The sequence below is a fragment of the Chiloscyllium plagiosum genome, chromosome 16 (assembly GCF_004010195.1).
Source record: "Chiloscyllium plagiosum isolate BGI_BamShark_2017 chromosome 16, ASM401019v2, whole genome shotgun sequence".
NCBI classification, from domain to species: domain Eukaryota; kingdom Metazoa; phylum Chordata; class Chondrichthyes; order Orectolobiformes; family Hemiscylliidae; genus Chiloscyllium; species Chiloscyllium plagiosum.
Genome location: NC_057725.1, coordinates 4,810,111 through 4,826,638, shown reverse-complemented (window position 1 = coordinate 4,826,638; position 16,528 = coordinate 4,810,111). Strand labels below are relative to the sequence as shown.

Genomic DNA, 16,528 nt, shown 5'->3' with positions numbered 1-16,528 from the left:
CCCCTCAACCCCCCTATCCAAGTCATTTATAAAAACTATAAAGAGCAGAGGCCCAAGAACAGAGCCCTGCGGGACCCCACTCAACACTGACCTCCCGACAGAATACTTTCCATTTACAACCACTCTCTGCCTTCTGTCCAACTGCCAAATCTCCCTGTATCCCATAATTCCCAACTTTATGAATGAGCCTACCATGGGGAACCTTATCAAATGCCTTGCTGAAGTCCATATACACCACATCCACTGCTCGACATTCGTCGACCTGTCTTGACACATCCTCAAAGAAGTTAATAAGATTTGTGAGGCATGACCTGCCCCTCACAAAGCCATGCTGACTGCCTTTAATCACACTATGCTTTGGCAAATAGTCATAAATCCTATCCCTCAGAATTCTTTTCAAAACTTTGCTGACTACTGATGTAAGACTGACTGGTCTGTAATTGTCAGGGATTTCCCTATTACCCTTCTTGAAAAGAGGAACAACATTCATCTCCTTCCAATCCTCCAGTATGACTCCCGTGGAGAGTATGGAGGCAAATATCTTCACCAGCGGCTTAGCAACCTCCTTTCTCGTTTTCTGGAGCAGCCTAGGATAAATCTTCCCTGAAATAAATTCTTCCCTAAATGTCCATTAAACCTCGTGCCACTTACCTTCCATCTATGTCTCCTGGTTGTTAATGTCTCCACTAAGGGGAAGTGCTTCTCACTGTCCAGGTATTTTTGAATCAATGTGCTTCGATAAGTCAAGACACACTTCTGGAGCAGATGGCACTTTAACCCATGCCACCTTGCTCAGAGGCAACTACAAAAGCACCTTAAATTAGTAATCAGTTGTTTTTTGCCCTTCATAATGTTGTACAGCACAATCAAATCATCCTTCTCTGCTCTAAGGAAACCAACTCCAGGCTTTCGAGTTTCTCATCATACCTTGATTGCTCCAGCCCAGGTGAACCACCTCTGCAGCCCCCTCCAGTGCACTCACATGATTCCTAGTGTACTCCATCTGTGGCCCAAATTAATGCCGTTCCATCAAAATCTCCCTGCTCTTGTACTCAGTGCCTCGGCTGGTAAAAGGAAAGTATCCATAGGCCTTCCATCTGTCTTATGGCCTTCAAGGATCTGTGGACATACAAAACAAGGTTCCTCCGAACCTCTATACTTCTTAGGTTCCCACCATTTATTGTCTACTCCCTCGATTTGTTAATCCGCCCAATCTCCCACTTCTCAGGATTAAATTCATTTGCCATTGTTCTCCTCAGCTGATCAGCCTGTCTATATTGGCCTGTGGTCTAAGGCTTTCCTTCTCGTAATTTACTATTCCACCAGTTTTCATGTAATCTGTGATCAAATCTTTTACATTCATGTCTAGATCATTAATGTACGTGGCAAACAGCAAAGTCCCCAGCACCAAACCCTGTGGTACACCATTAGATATAGGCTTCCAGTTACAAAAACAACATTCGACCATCACCCTTTGACTCCTGCCACTAAGTCAATTTTGATCCAAATATCCCTGGCTTTTCCCTTTTGACCAGTTGTGACACTTTGTCAAAAGCCTGACTGAAGGCCATGTCGACCATATCAACTGTACTATCCTCATCAACACACCTAGTCACCTCCTTTATAAGCTGTCAAATATGATCTTCCCCTGACAGAGCCTTGGTGACTATCCTCAATTAATCCTTGACTCCAAGCGGAAACTAATTCAGTCCCTCAGAATTCTTTCCAATAACTTCCCTGATGTCAGATTCACTGGCTTATTCTTACTGACCTTCTTGAATATTAGCTGACTCCGGTCCTCTGGCACCTATCCTGAGGAGGAGCCAGAGAGGATTTGAAAATAATGTCAGAACTTCTACAATTGCCTCCCTTGATTCCCTGAGCCTGGAGATTTCTCCAACTCTATGCCACTAAAACCTCTTCTTGTTCACGTTGGTGCTGTTCGAATCCTGGGGAAACAGGCACTTCGGCCCAACAAGTCCACACCAACCCTCCGAACAATAACCAACGCAGACCCCCTATCCTATTATTCTACATTTACCCCTGATTAGTGCACCCAACCTACACATCCCTGAAAACTACGGGCAATTTAGCATGGCCAATCCACCCTTACATGCACATACTATGGGAGGAAACCGGAACACCTGGAGGAAACCCACGCAGACACAGGGAGAATGCATAAACTCCACACAGACAGTTGCCCAAGACTGGAATCGAACCCGGGTCCCTGGCGCTGTGAGCCACCGTACCGCTCACTGTTGAGAGGCTTGAGCTCAGTTGGCAGAATGAGGAACCAATCACTGTCAAGAATGGCAGAATCAGAGAAAACAAACGAGGAGGACACTTCCAGGAATGCCATTCTACCCAATACATTTGTGAAAAGAGTAGGCCTGGGATCCCATTTGCTCCTGAGGGCTCTATACCAAAGCCCATTGGAAATTTTAGCCCATCTTTCCCACAGCTTGCATTCCCACCTATCTTTGAATGGTTGCCAAATTTGACTCCAAAACACTTAGTCCCTTCACCCAGTTCAGAGATAGTCTGGAAAGAGTCTGTAATGAGGCCCCAGCACTAATCCTGTTGACAATTCCCTGTTTTCAGTGTGCAAACCTGAAGATCACCCATTTATCCTAATATTTTATTTCCTGCTTATTACCCGGCTCTCTAACTATGCTAATATTTTATGCAAAGCAGTATCTAAGTCAATAAAGATGATAGCAGCAGTTTTACAGATGTTTCAGTATAAACTCTAACATACCAATATAACCATTGCATATACCACTGAATGTTAACAATGTCATCCTCCTAAACTGTAATGTCAGTGACCCTCACTAACATGAGGTCCAAAGACAGAAGCCTTTTCTGTCCAACAGTGGAATGGAGTTGCTGAAGTTCCAACAAGCAACACATACACTGTGAGGTACTGTAACTATGTACATTGTATAAACTGGTCACATACACAGGATGGCAACTTGCCTAAACCACCATGTAACAAGTACAGTGGTGGTTTGCATAGCCAAATTGCACAGTGTGAAGCTGCTGCCCATCAAACAGAAGACATGGTTATTACAGCTGGATATCTGTCACAGAAGACGACAGAGAAATTAGAGCACAGAAACTGGCCATTCATCCCAACCAATCCAGGGTTGGTGTACGCCCAAGCTATTTCAATATCTCTTTATTCTTCCCTCCTCAGACCACCTACTCAGTTCTGACTATTGATGATCTCCATTTCTACTGCAGTCTGGAAGTACACTTCACTGCTCCCTGCCTAAATGTTTCTGCTGCTCTGTGTCACATAAGATCATAAAACCAGAACAAGTTATCAGTGGAAGTAAGCCATTCTACCCATCGAGTCTGCTCCACTATTTAATAAGATCATGGCCAATCTGAAAATCCTCAACTCCACTTTCAAAGCCTTTGCATTTTTTTATATAGAACATAGAACATTACAGGGCAGTAGAGGCCCTTCAGCCCTCGATGTTGCACCAACCTGTGGATCCAATCTGAAGCTCATCTAACCTACACTATTCCATTCTCATCCAAATGCCAATCCAATGACCATTTAAATGCCCTTAAAGTTGGTGAATCTACTACCGTTGCAGGCAGTGCATTCCACGCCCTTACTACTCTCTGAGTAAAGAAACTACCTCGGACATCTGTCCTATATCTATCACCCCTCAATTTAAAGCTACGTCCCCTCATGCTAGCCATCGCCATCTGAGGAAAAAGGCTCGCCCTGTCCACCCTATCTAACCCTCTGATTATCTTATATGTCTCAATTAAGTTGCCACTCAACCTTCTTCTCGCTAATGAAGACACCCTCAAGTCCCTCAACCTTTCCTTTAAGACCTTCCCTCCATAACAGGCAACATCCGAGTAAATCTCGTCGGAACCATTTCCAAGGCTTCCACATCCTTGCTATAATGCAGTGACCAGAACTGTACATAATACTCCAAAAGTGGCTGCACCAGAGTTTTGTACTGCTGCAGCATGATCTCATGGTTCCAAAACTCAGTCCCCCACTAGTAAATGGACTCCAGGATGAACATTGCCCATCAACACCACCCTCTGTCTTCTTTCAGAGAGCCAATTTCTGATCCAAACCACCAAATTATCCTCAATCCCATGCCTCTGTACTTTATGCAATAGCCTACCATGGGGAACCTTATCAAACGCCTTACTGAAATGCATATATACCACATCAATGGCTTTACCCTCATCCACCTGTTTGGTCACCTTCTCAAGGAACTCAATAAGGTTTGTGAGGCATACCTACCCCTTCACAAAAGCACGTTGACTATCCCTGATCAACTTATTCATCTCTAGATGATTATAAATCCTATCTCTTATAACCCTTTCCAACACGTTACTCACAACCGAAGTAAGGCTCACAGGTCTATAATTTCCAGGGCTGTCTCTACTCCCCTTCTTGAACAATGGAACAACATTACCTATCCGCCAGTCTTCTGACATTATTCCTGTTGACTAAGACGACTTAAAGATCAAAGCCAAAGGCTCGGCAACTTCCTCCCTGGCTTCCCAGAGAAATTATAGTTTATCTTGTACTTATATAACCTCTTAGCTATCTATAATATTTAAACATGAATCATTTCTTCATTAACTTGTTAAAATCTTCAATCTCCCCTGGTCAAATGACCAAAGTGTCAATTTTTTGCAAGTCTTTCTTCACATTCTTTGCTTCCTTGCAGGTAAACCCCTGATGCCACTTGTGGTCACAGCCACTTGTGGGGTCATCGTGAATTACCTTTTATGACCCCATAATCCCACCATAATTTCTGACCTGAAAACTATCCTAATTCGAGAATATGACACTGGCACATTTCATTTCCTCATATAACAGCTCTTGTCTGCAGCGAGCTCCCCAGTACACCACTTAGCATCTCCCTTTCCAGCTCCTTCCAGCCTTGAGTTTATCAGTTAATGAGCCCACCCGACTGATTTGCCAAGGCAAAAGCTTTGATGCTTCTTTGTCCAATGTCACATGGCTCTCAAACACGAGTCTGAGTTGCAACTGAGAATATAGATCTCAAATAAAGAAACAGTCTTGTTGCCATAAATGGTGACCATTCAGCAATTTACACCTTCACTCATCGCAGGGATACACACAAAAAATGCAAAAACATTCAGCCATTTTATAAATTGTAATACAATGTTTGATGGGTCAACAGACATAAAAGCTTCATTTTCTTTTCCATATCTTACAACATTCTCCCAATTTTCTCTGCCCAAAATTGGTAATGCTGCATTATAACAAATGGAAGCCTTTAGCTGGTTACTATTCCGAGTAGCAATTGAAACATTACCTAATTTAGCTTTCTTTGAAAGGCTGCAGAAGGCTACATGAAACTGCAGAACAAATCTGACAAGGCTTTCATTTTAGTTTACACAATTGCAGGAGATATATTGTACCTCAGCTAAGCAAAAATCAAGACAATTATTATTTAACCCTCACAATTTTAGTCATGTTTACCAGCTGCAATGTGTTCTCATTTAATTTCACCAATAATCCTGGGTTTTTTTTGAAACAGAGATGACAAGGTTAAAACTGAAGGAATTCTCAACAGTCTGCTTCTGTGTGTTGGAAGGAGCAGCAATTGTGCACTAGTAACAGGCAATTAACTTCAGCAAGAAGATCCAGGCACTATCTCTGCACTAATAATAAAAATTATACCAATCTTAGTTGCAGACACAAATCCCTTCATATTCTGGCACCAGTCCAAACCTCTACCCTACATACTGTAGCCTGATATGTCATACTGACCAGCAACTACAGCAGAATGTGCCGTTGATAATAAAATGCAGGGCACCTGGCCAAATTGAACTGAATATCCTGTCATTTCACATCACTCCTAACTGCTGTCATTTATTTTCCCTTTATTTTTTCACAGGGCATGGACATCACTGGGGAGACCAGCATTTCGGAGTTCTGCTCCACTGGGAGGCGATGATATAGTTGTAATGATACAGGACTAGTCAATCCAGTACCCCAGATTAATGTTCTGAGGTCATAGCCCAAATCCTACCATGACCAATGGCGGAAATTTGAATTCAGATAAACCTGGAATTAAAAGTCAAATGACGACAATGAAACTGTTTTCAATTGTCATTAAAAACCCACCTGCTTCACCAGTACCTTTTCGAGAAAGAAATCTGCAGTCCATACCTGGTCTGATCTACATGCGATTCCAGACTCCCAGCAACATGCTTGACACTTAACTGCCCTCTGTGCAATTAGGGAATGGGCAATAAATGCTGTGCCCAGCCAGGAACACCCACATTCACTGAATGAGGAAATACACTGTCCTTCCTAATTGCCCTACTGGGACAACTGAAGAGAGAGTTAAGAATCAACTACATTGCCGGGGGTCTGGAGTTACATGTAGGTCAGATCAGATAAGGATGGCAGATTTCCTACCCTAAAGGGCATTAGTGAGCCAGGCAATCATTGATCTGACACTAATTCCAAATATTATAAACTAAATGTAAACAGCATTAGCTATGGTGGGGTTTGAATATGCATCTCAAAGCTTTGCCCAGAGACATTCCCAACATACCAACACTTCCCTGAAATGATTAGTCACAATAGGAAGATTCTGTTGCATGATAACCTCTTAGACATTTCCTTCTTTTTTTGCCAAACGCTACAACATGGATTGTTCTAAACGAGAGAGACATGACCTGAAAAGAAAACCACAATTTTGTTTTTTTTTTCTGACCTGAGTGTCAAAGCTATGTTCTGCCGCGTTTGTCTTGCCAAGTAGCAGCTTCTCCCCTTCATTGTCCAAGCCATGCGAAGATTTGAGTGGGATCAGGCTCGAGTACATCGGCTTGGTCGCTTCCACCTTGCTGCCCAGCTTCAGGTAACAAGGCTGCTGCAGAGTCCTGGCGCTGACATTCGGGATGGGAGTAGCAGTGTGGACCGGCTTGGGCAGTCCCGACTTCATTTTCGAGGCCACGAGAATTGCTGGCATTTTCTGTGCCCCCCCCCACTCCTCCCCTTGCTCGACACGTCCTTCGCCTGCGAGCCAGCTGCAGCAGCCCTCGGGGAGTAGGCGCTGGGTGCCTGGGAGAGACAGACTGTACTGCAGCCCCTCTCTCTCTACAATGTTCGCCCAAGGTGGAGCACTTCCTACCCTTTCACTTTTCTATTCCTGTGACTCAGCCAGCTTCATTCCTCCCTCTCGCAGAGGGATTTTTTTTTAAGCAGCTGCTGGAGCAGAATGACAGAGAAAAAAACAAAACGTGATTTCTCACAATCTGCACCCCCTCTTTCTTCCAGCTCTGAAGATCTGCTGATTTTATTTTTCTGGGGATAACCCCCTGCAGTTCCTAAATCACGTCAGTCCCGGCCAAAAATAACATCCCGCCTTGCTGGGTTCCTTGGACAAATCAATGCAGAAAGTACAGTGTGTGTGCGTGTGCAGAATTTCCAACCCCTGATGATAAGCCTCCCCAGCGCCTTTCGTCCAGATGCACAGTTTTAATGCGTTAATTTCCAGTTGTCCTTGGACAGAGGCGATGTCCTCAGCCTGACCCGGGGCTAGGCTCAGTCGGACGAACAGGAAACCATCTGAGCAAAGTGACAAGTCGGTGCACCGACACTGGTAACGATGCAGTATCCTGGCCCTATCTGTACATTTCAAACACAGGCAACTTCATGTCTGTGCCTCACCTGACAAGGACAGACATACACAGTCAATTCCTACCGCTTGTCGGTTTAAACGTACACACATCCGTGGCTTACGCTGAAAAGAACACAGTTGAGATGAGAAGGCAAGGCAGTGAATAAAAAAAAGGGTTCTGACACTACAAACGTCTGATTGGTCCAGTTCTCTCAAATCAGGATTACAAAAAAAATCACTGCAAAAAGGGAGTGGCCTAACAGACTGGGAACTGGCAAAGTGTGCCATTATTTCAATGTAGCACAAAAACCATCTGTAGCTTCAGTAAGCTCTCTGAGATATATATATATATATATATAAGAATGGTCACTAGTTTTGAACTATGATTAAGTCACGTCAGTCTCTTAAGGGAGGGTCTGGGGCTCTTGTGATCGTTTCCATACCTCTAAGTCAGGAGACATGGTACAAATCCCACTTGCTCCTGTGGCGTGTAATAATATCTCTGAATAGGTTGATATGGGGAAAAATATAGAGGGAGGAGTACTGTTTCTTCAATGCCCCTAGCTTTGGACCAGAAAAGCCGGGTGTATCCCCCCGCCCGTTGACAGGTTATTTAGAAATCACTGTACCATGAGGGTTAAACGTTGCATATTAAGCCCGGGCGAGTAAGTGCCCAGAGATTCCAACCAGCTCACTATGTGCCTGCCGACCACTGCAGTGCCGACCCTTACCTGGAACCCAGTCCATCCGCGTTCTGGGCGAGCGTGCAATTTGCAACAATATTTGAAAAAACCGAAAAGAACTGCGGATGCTGGAAATCAGAAACAGAAATTACTGGACAACCTCAGCAGGTCTGGCGGTATCTGTGGAGAGAAACCAGAGTTGACGTTTCGGGACGGAGTGGTCTTTCCTCAGATCAGTCTAAAATGTGTTCAGGGTTAGTGTGACTAAAGGGCAGCTGGAACACACGAGTTTTCTTCAATGAATGCATGTACATGCGCCTTTCGGGCGCTCTCATCCAAAATGAACATTCGGAACTTGGTGTCTCAGTTATTCCTAAAGGGAGTGGAGTCATCATCGACATATCTATCTTTGCGCTTGTTTCAAACCAGAGGATTTAGCTTTTCAAGCCCCACGTTGTACAAATAAATGGTTGAACTCTGAAGTGTTTCATAGTTTGTTACAGAGCTGTGACTCCAGGAACTGGTTAGAAATTCTATCTCATTCCTCGTGGAGACATTCACGATTTAAGCCAGAAATTTAAAAACGGATTGATCTTTTTGCAATAGATGCATCCTCCCAGTTATTTAGGGCTGTTCTCTGTATCTCCATGCGCCTTGTCTCTGGAGATGTGTTTTGCTGACCTGTTCTGAAATTATTGCGTTATTGCAAAAACTGGGGTTTTTTTCTCCAAATATCATCCTTAAACCAAGGAGGGAGACCATCATTTATGGAAACGATCCTTTTATAAGGGAGATGCTCTCACGCCTCGATTAATCTGTAACATATTTCAATCAGGGCTAATGAGTTTTACCCTTTACCAGTCACGTGGCAAAGAGAATGATGTCAGCATCATTAAGGCATTTTTAACTCTTTGCTATAAACCTCATAAATCCTGGATTTGGTTTCTTTAATCCATGTCAGCTCCAATTTACAACGCTCTAGCTCCTTCAAACCTGTGTGATTCCTGGTTTCCATGCCTCAGCCACTTTACAGCAGATTTTTCAGAACTCCCGCCCTGACAGTCCTATGGGTTTATCTCCAGCACACTGAACTGCAGCATTTCAAGAAGGCAGCTCAGCACTATCTTCTCAAGGGCAGCTAGGAGCAGACAATAAATGCTAGCCAGTCGGCAATGACCACATCACATACCAAGGTAAAGTTGCCACAGTCTGACTAGACCATCTGGCTGCTCTCTTCATTAAAGAGAGATTGAGGACTGCAGATGCTGGAGATCAGAGTCAAAAAGTATGGTGCTGGAATAGCACAGCCAGTCAGGCAGCATCCGTGGAGCAGGAGAATCAACGCTTTGGGCATAAGCCCTTCATCAGGATGCCCAATGAACGGCTAATGCCCAAAATATCGATTCTCCTGCTCCTTGGATACTGCCTGACCCGTTGTGCTTTTCCAGCGCCACACTTTTTCACTCTTTAAAGAGAGAGATGACTAGTGTTAGTTGAACCTGCCTCAGGCGAGACAAAAAGATAAGGGGAGTCCTTCATAGCAACCTCAGCCAGTGTGGGGTTTGAACACATACTGTTAGCATCATAAACCAGCTGTCCAGCCAACTGAGCTGACCAAAGTTCCTGATGCTGAAGAGGAATCAAGTATTTTCACATTCATTTTTCTCTTCAGTTTCATTCTAAGTTTCTTTTCAAAACGTCTCTTCATTGCTCCAGTCATTTTGCCTGTGACGACTGACAGCGAGGTTTATTTCTGTCCTGAGCTCTTCTGCTCTCTGATGTTCAACAGAAGCTCCAATTCTACTGCTCATCCTTGCATCGCTCACACAATGCTTAGATCGCGAGTCTCTTCAAACACTATTTCACTCACTTCACTTTTCTGTCCCCTTGGAATTTGACGATCTTCTCCATAAACCATTCATCGTTTGATTCATTTTAGGGTATAAAAGGAACGTTTTCTTTATTCGTTGACGGGACATGGCTGTTGGTGGCAAAGTCAGCATTTACTGTCAATCCATCGTCATTATTCCGAGCTTGGTGTGCCAACCTCCTGTGTACAATCTGTTTGATGAAGGCAGGCCCACAATTACTATTAAAGGAAGCAGCTCCAGGATTTTGACCAGTGGATATAAAGGAGAGCCAATATACTTCCAAATGGAATGTGTCATGGAGGGGAACTTGTAATTGGGGCAGTGCATTTAGCTGGATGGGTGTAGTTGGAACAACACTCAAGAAGCTCAACACCATCCAGGACAAACAGTGTGGTTTGAATGGCACCCCTTTCAACTTTCACTCCCTCCACCACTGGTGCACAATGGGCAGCATTGTGTACCATCTGCAAGAAAATTATTCATAACATATCTCTATGACATCAATGAAGAAAGTGCATGTACTATTGCCAAGTCTGCAGATAGGTTGATAGAGCTGTACAGCACAGAAACAGACACTTTGGTCCAACTTGTTCATGCCATCCAGATATCCTAAATTAATCTAGTCCCATTTGTCAGCATTTGGCCCATATCCCTCTAAACACTTCATATACTCACCCAGATTCTTATTAAATGTTGTAATTGTACCAGCCTCCACCATTTCCTCTGACAGCTCATTCTATACACACATCACCCTCTGTGTGAAAACGTTGTCCCTTAGGTCCCTGTTAAAGCTTTCCCCTCTCACCTTAAACCTATGATCTCCAGTTTTGGACTCTGCTACCCGAGGGGAAAGACTTTGGCTATTCACCGTATCCATGCCCCACATGATATTATAAACCTCTATAAGGTCACCCCTCAGCCTCCGATGCTCCAGGGAAAACAGCCCCAGCCTGTTCAACCTCTCCCTATAGCTCAAACCCTTCAACCCTGACAACATCCTTGTAAATCTTTTCTGAACCCTTTCAAGTTTCACAACATCTTTCCTATAGCAGGGACACCGGAATTGAATGCAGTATTCCAAAATTGGCCTAACCAATGTTCTGTACATCCGTAACATAATCTCCCAATGCCTATGGTCAATGCACTGACCAATAAAGGCAAGAATACCAAATGTGCTCTTCACTATCCTACCTACCTGCGACTTTGCTTTCAAGGAACCATGAACCTGCTGCCTTTGTTCAGCAACACTCCCCAGCGCCGTACCATTAACTGTCCTGCCTTGATTTGCCTTTCGAAAATGCAGCACTTAACATTTATCCACATTAATCTCCATCTGCCACTCCCAGATAATACAAAACTAGGTGGGAAGGCAAGTCATGATGATGATACAAGATGCCTGTAAGGAGATGGAGAGGGTCATCAGACCCAAAACATTGACTCTACTCCCCCTCCACAGATGCTGCCAGACCTGCTGAGTTTCTCCAGCAATTTATATTTTTGTTTAAAATTCTTAACAGGTTTCATAGGGTAGATGTGGAAAAGTTTCCCTTTAGAATCATACAGTTGTACAGCACAGAAACAGTCTAACTCATCCATGCTGACCAGACATCCGAAATTAATCGAGTCCCATTTGCCAGCATTTGGCTCATATCCCTCTAAATGCTTCCAATTCATCTACACATCCAGATGCCTCTTAAATATTGTTATTGTACCAGCCTCCACCACTTCCTCTGGCAGTTCGTTCCACACAGTGTACTCTGTGCGAAAAAGTTTCCCCTAAAGTCCCTTTTACATCTTTCCCCCCCTCACCTTGAACGATGTCCTCTGGTTTTGTATTTTCCTACCCTGGGAAAAAGACCTTGGCCACTTGCCCTATCCATGCCCCTCATGATTTTATAAACCTCATCCTCCAAAGCTCCATGGAGAATAGCCCCAGCCTCTTCAGCATTCCGGCAACATGCTTGCAAGTCTGTTTTGTACCATTTCAATTTTAACAATATCTTTCCTATAGCTGAGAGACCAGAACTGCACGCAGTATTCCAAATGTCCTAACCAATGTCCTGTACAGCTGCAACATGACCTCCCAACATTTATGCTCAAGGCTCTGACCAATAAAGAAAAGCATATCAAAAACCTTCTTCATTATCCTGTCTACCTGTGACACCACCCCATTGAAACTGTGAACCTGCACCCCACGATCTCTTTGTTCAGTGACACTCCTATCATTAAGTGTATCAGTCCTGCTTTGATTTGCCTCTCCAAGTCTTGTGGGAGTGTTCGACCAGAGGGAATAATCTCAGATTAAGAGTTTGCATATTTTAAACAGAGATTAGGAAGAATTTCCCCACTCCAAGGGGAGTAAATCTGTGGAATTCTTTACCAAGGAGAGCTGTTGAGACTGGGTCATGAAGTATATTCAAGGCTGATATAGGCAGATTTTAAACCATTAAGGGAATCAAGGGCTATGGATATAAGGCAGAAAAGTGGAGTTCAGGATTAGCAAATCAACTATGATCTTATTGAATGGTGCAGCAGACTCAATGGGCTCAATATCCTCCCTCAGTTCCATGGTCCAATGCAAACCAGATACTCAGCAACTTTACTTACCACCCTTATTACCTAAAAGGACAAGGCATCAAATTAGAACCAGACCTACGACAGTTTCCCCTCCAAGGCACATACCATTCTGATCTATCAGCTCATTTGCTCACTGCTGCTGGGTCAAAATGCAGGGAGTCCCTCCCTCACTGTTACTGTCCCTGGAGCACACCAACTGCAGTGGACCAATCTTCCCAAGGAATGGGCAAAAGTTGTCGAGACAGCTTATGACATCTTCATTCCAGGCTTGAATTTAAAAAAAGGTGACACTACTATCTGAAAATCATAGCCAAAAATAGGTCAGTGATTCAATTAATACTGCCACTCTCCCCTACTGTATGCTTCTGGCATCCTCAACATTTTAACAAGTGAGTTACTGTAGCCATAGAGCAATCCATCAAATGGCTCTGGATATTTCACATCCCTGGAACGGGTGGGATTTGAACCTGGGTCTTCTAGCCCAAAGGACAGTACCACTGCAAGAGCCTGCAAACAGGTTTGCCTTAAATCATTCAATCTGCACTGTCATTAATAGTTGATTCGTAAATGCTTTATCCCTTAACTAGAGATTCTTCAAATGTACTTTAACTCCCAAATGACTCTTTCTTCATATTTGTTTTATTTCAACATGGGACATGGATATTGTTGACTGGAGAACTATCTGGAATATCACGGTGGCTGGGTCAGGTGGCTGACATAATGAACATGTACAACTCTCCTGTGCCTCCAAAGACCATCCAGCATTTCCTTTTGGTTCATGGTGAGGCTGGTGGTCTCTCATTGTATGGCACTTTCAGTGACCAATAAAGGGACCCTGTGTCCTGAAGGAGTGAGGCCATTGAAAGTGTCTGACCCTCTCTAAACTCCTTCTCTGGTGACCACACCACCCAGTGACCCCCATCATACTCCATGTACCTTCGTCCAGGGATGCTGCAGTCATCTTCAGGCAGGTCCGTGAAGTACGACCAACATCAGCCATCACCTCCCAATGGTCTGCAAACTTCAAACTCTCTCAGGGGCAGGATTCCAACATCTCTGTGAGCTTGACTGACAGTAAATGGCATCCTATTTCCCCATAGAAGTCAGACGGGGCTCCCATAATATTCCAACATCAGTGTGAGTGAAGACATGGGCAGCAGATATTTGGATGATCCCAAGTTCCTAAGAAGGTGTGGTAGGAAACTGAACAGAATGACACAGGAATGGCGGGGGGGGTCCCAAGTCAATACTTACAAGGGTGGGAGGTTCAGCAGCAGAAGAACTGAGATGGGGGGGTGGAGACAAGTAGCGATACAGAGATAAACATTTAAATGGATAGAATATTTAACATTTACCACATTGAGAAATAGCATATGCATGTAACCAAATCCCTTTTTAAAAGAAGCACTGAGTAAATGGTCAGCTAGGTCAGCTAATGCACGGTCGCTTTTCTAGTCCTGTAGGAGAGCTGCTTCCTCCAGACACATTTGCTCCACACAAACAGACCTAAACTCTCCAGATTCAACCAACAGAATCACAAAAGAGACTGACAGCTTCTTTCACCAAGTATTTGGATTTCCTTATGCCTAAAGCATGATGATCAGGAGAAATGATTTTCCACTTCTGGTCAGGGAGACGTTCTCGGACCCATGAGCGCAGAACTCAATTATTTTCCATCTTTGGTAACAATTTAAAAGTACTGGAAAAAGCAATAACAAATATTCCGGGCTGACAATGGTAGCATTGTTAAAATTCTCAGACGCCTACAGATCAGGAGGTGACCACCAATCATACAATATATTGCTTTGTATTGTATCATTGGCCTCTGCTCCGATGATAATGGCCCAGGTGTAAGTCTGTAGCCTGGTTCCAGAATTCCAGGCAAGCCAAAAATAGATGCCATGGTGGAAAGTACACTGGAAGGACAAACGTTTCAGTGTAGCAATGATTCAGCCAGGAGCTGGCACACTCAGCCTTCTGTCTTGAGATGAGAGGGAGCCGAACCTGCATTGCTCCCTTCCAAGTAAAATACTGGTTGCAAAGCCACAAATATCACCAGACAAGCGCAATAAGTACTGCAAACTTACAAACCAGCTGTGGTAACAGGAAATGGCACTACTGATAGTTTCAAACAGACAGCAGTTATAACATACATAGGATGATCACGCATTCAAAATGACACAGGAAGGTGATTGTGATTGCCAAAGTGCAACAAGGTGGTACTGCAGCCTCTTGCAGAAACTTACTATCAGGACGATCTTCAGAGTCGTCAATAGTAAATCGGTCCATTGAAATTCATAAGTTCATAAAACCATAAGATACAGGAGCAGATTCAGGCCATTCAGCCCACTGAGGCTGCTCCCCCATTCAATCATGGCTGATAGATTTCTCTGAAAAATGTGTTGCTGGAAAAGCGCAGCAGGTCAGGCAGCATCCAAGAAGCAGGAGAATCGATGTTTCGGGCATAAGCCCTTCTTCAAGAATCCTGAAACGTCGATTCTCCTGCTCCTTGGATGTTGCCTGACCTGCTGCGCTTTTCCAGCAACACATTTTTCAGCTCTGATCTCCAGCATCTACAGTCCTCACTTTCTCCTGATAGATTTCTCAACCACATTCTCCCGCCTTCTGCCTATAACCTCAATCCCCTTAATATTCAAGAGCCTATCTATCTCTATTTTAAATATGCTCAATGACACGGCCTCCAGAGCCTTCTGTGGGAATGGGTTCCACAAATTAACCATCCTCGAGCTGGCAAAATTCCTCCTCATTCATCCTCATCTCTTCTCAGGGTTCATCCCTTGACTCTGCAGCTGTGCCCTCAGGTCCTAGTCCTTCCTACTTGTGTATACATCATCTCCACACCCACTCTACCAGTTTTCTCAGTATTCTGTAGGTTTCAATCAGAGCCCCTTCCATTTTTCTAAACTCCATCGAGTACAGACCCAGATTCCTCATCGTTTCTCTTACAACAAGCCCTTCATCCCCGGGATCATTCTTGTAAACATCCTCTGAACCGTCTTCATTGGCAACACATCCTTCATTATATATGGGGCCAAAACCTGCTAACAGTATTCCAGATGCTGCTTGACTAGAGCCTTCCGTCGCCTCAGCAATAGATCCTGAGTTTCTTGCAGAGTCTCAATGCCTTGTCCTATTACACAGTCCAGCAAGTTGATTTACCTCATGTTCCCTCAAGTTTCAAATCATTCATCATCTCTATGTCCATCACCCCTATAGTCGGTGGGTTCCAGGTCTTCGCCACTCACACCACAATAAAAGTTCTTCACCACATCTTCAGGCCCACATCCCTTATCCAAAACCTTAACGTAGTGCCCATGGTCTTTATAAGATTAACTAATAGCACCAGCTTTTCTTGGACTACATAACTCTCGTAAACCTCTATCAAATCCCTCCTCAATCTCCCTTGCTCCAAGGACAATAGACAATAGGTACAGGAGTAGGCCATTCTGCCCTTCGAGCCTGCACCACCATTCAATATGACCATGGCTGATCATCCTCAATCAATATCCTGTTCCTGCCTTATTTCCATAACCCTTGATTCCACTATCCTTGAGAGCTCTATCCAACTCTTTCTTAAATGAATCCAGAGATTGGGCCTCCACTGCCCTCTGGGGCAGAGCATTCCACACAGCCACCACTCTCTGGGTGAAGAAGTTTCTCCTCATCTCTGTCCTAAATGGTCTACCCCGTATTTTTAAGCTGTGTCCTCTGGTTCGGCACTCACCCATCA

At 44.1% G+C, this 16,528-nt stretch overlaps 1 protein-coding gene across 11 annotated transcripts in view; it reads right to left on the bottom strand.

Annotated features, from left to right (window-relative positions):
• The window catches only part of nav2a (neuron navigator 2a), a 1,099,168-nt gene that overhangs the window by 585,124 nt on the left and 497,516 nt on the right, over nucleotides 1–16,528 (bottom strand). For 5 of the 11 annotated variants that reach the window (XM_043705374.1, XM_043705375.1, XM_043705377.1 and 2 more), the window contains exon 1: nucleotides 6,741–7,809. The exons of 1 other annotated variant lie outside the window; for it this stretch is intronic. In XM_043705374.1, coding sequence (XP_043561309.1) covers nucleotides 6,741–6,995 — 255 coding nt within the window. In that variant the 5' untranslated portion in view covers nucleotides 6,996–7,809. Of the gene's footprint in view, nucleotides 1–6,740; nucleotides 7,811–16,528 lie in introns of those variants that run through there. 5 more of the 11 variants (XM_043705373.1, XM_043705384.1, XM_043705383.1 and 2 more) reach the window with 3 other exon arrangements.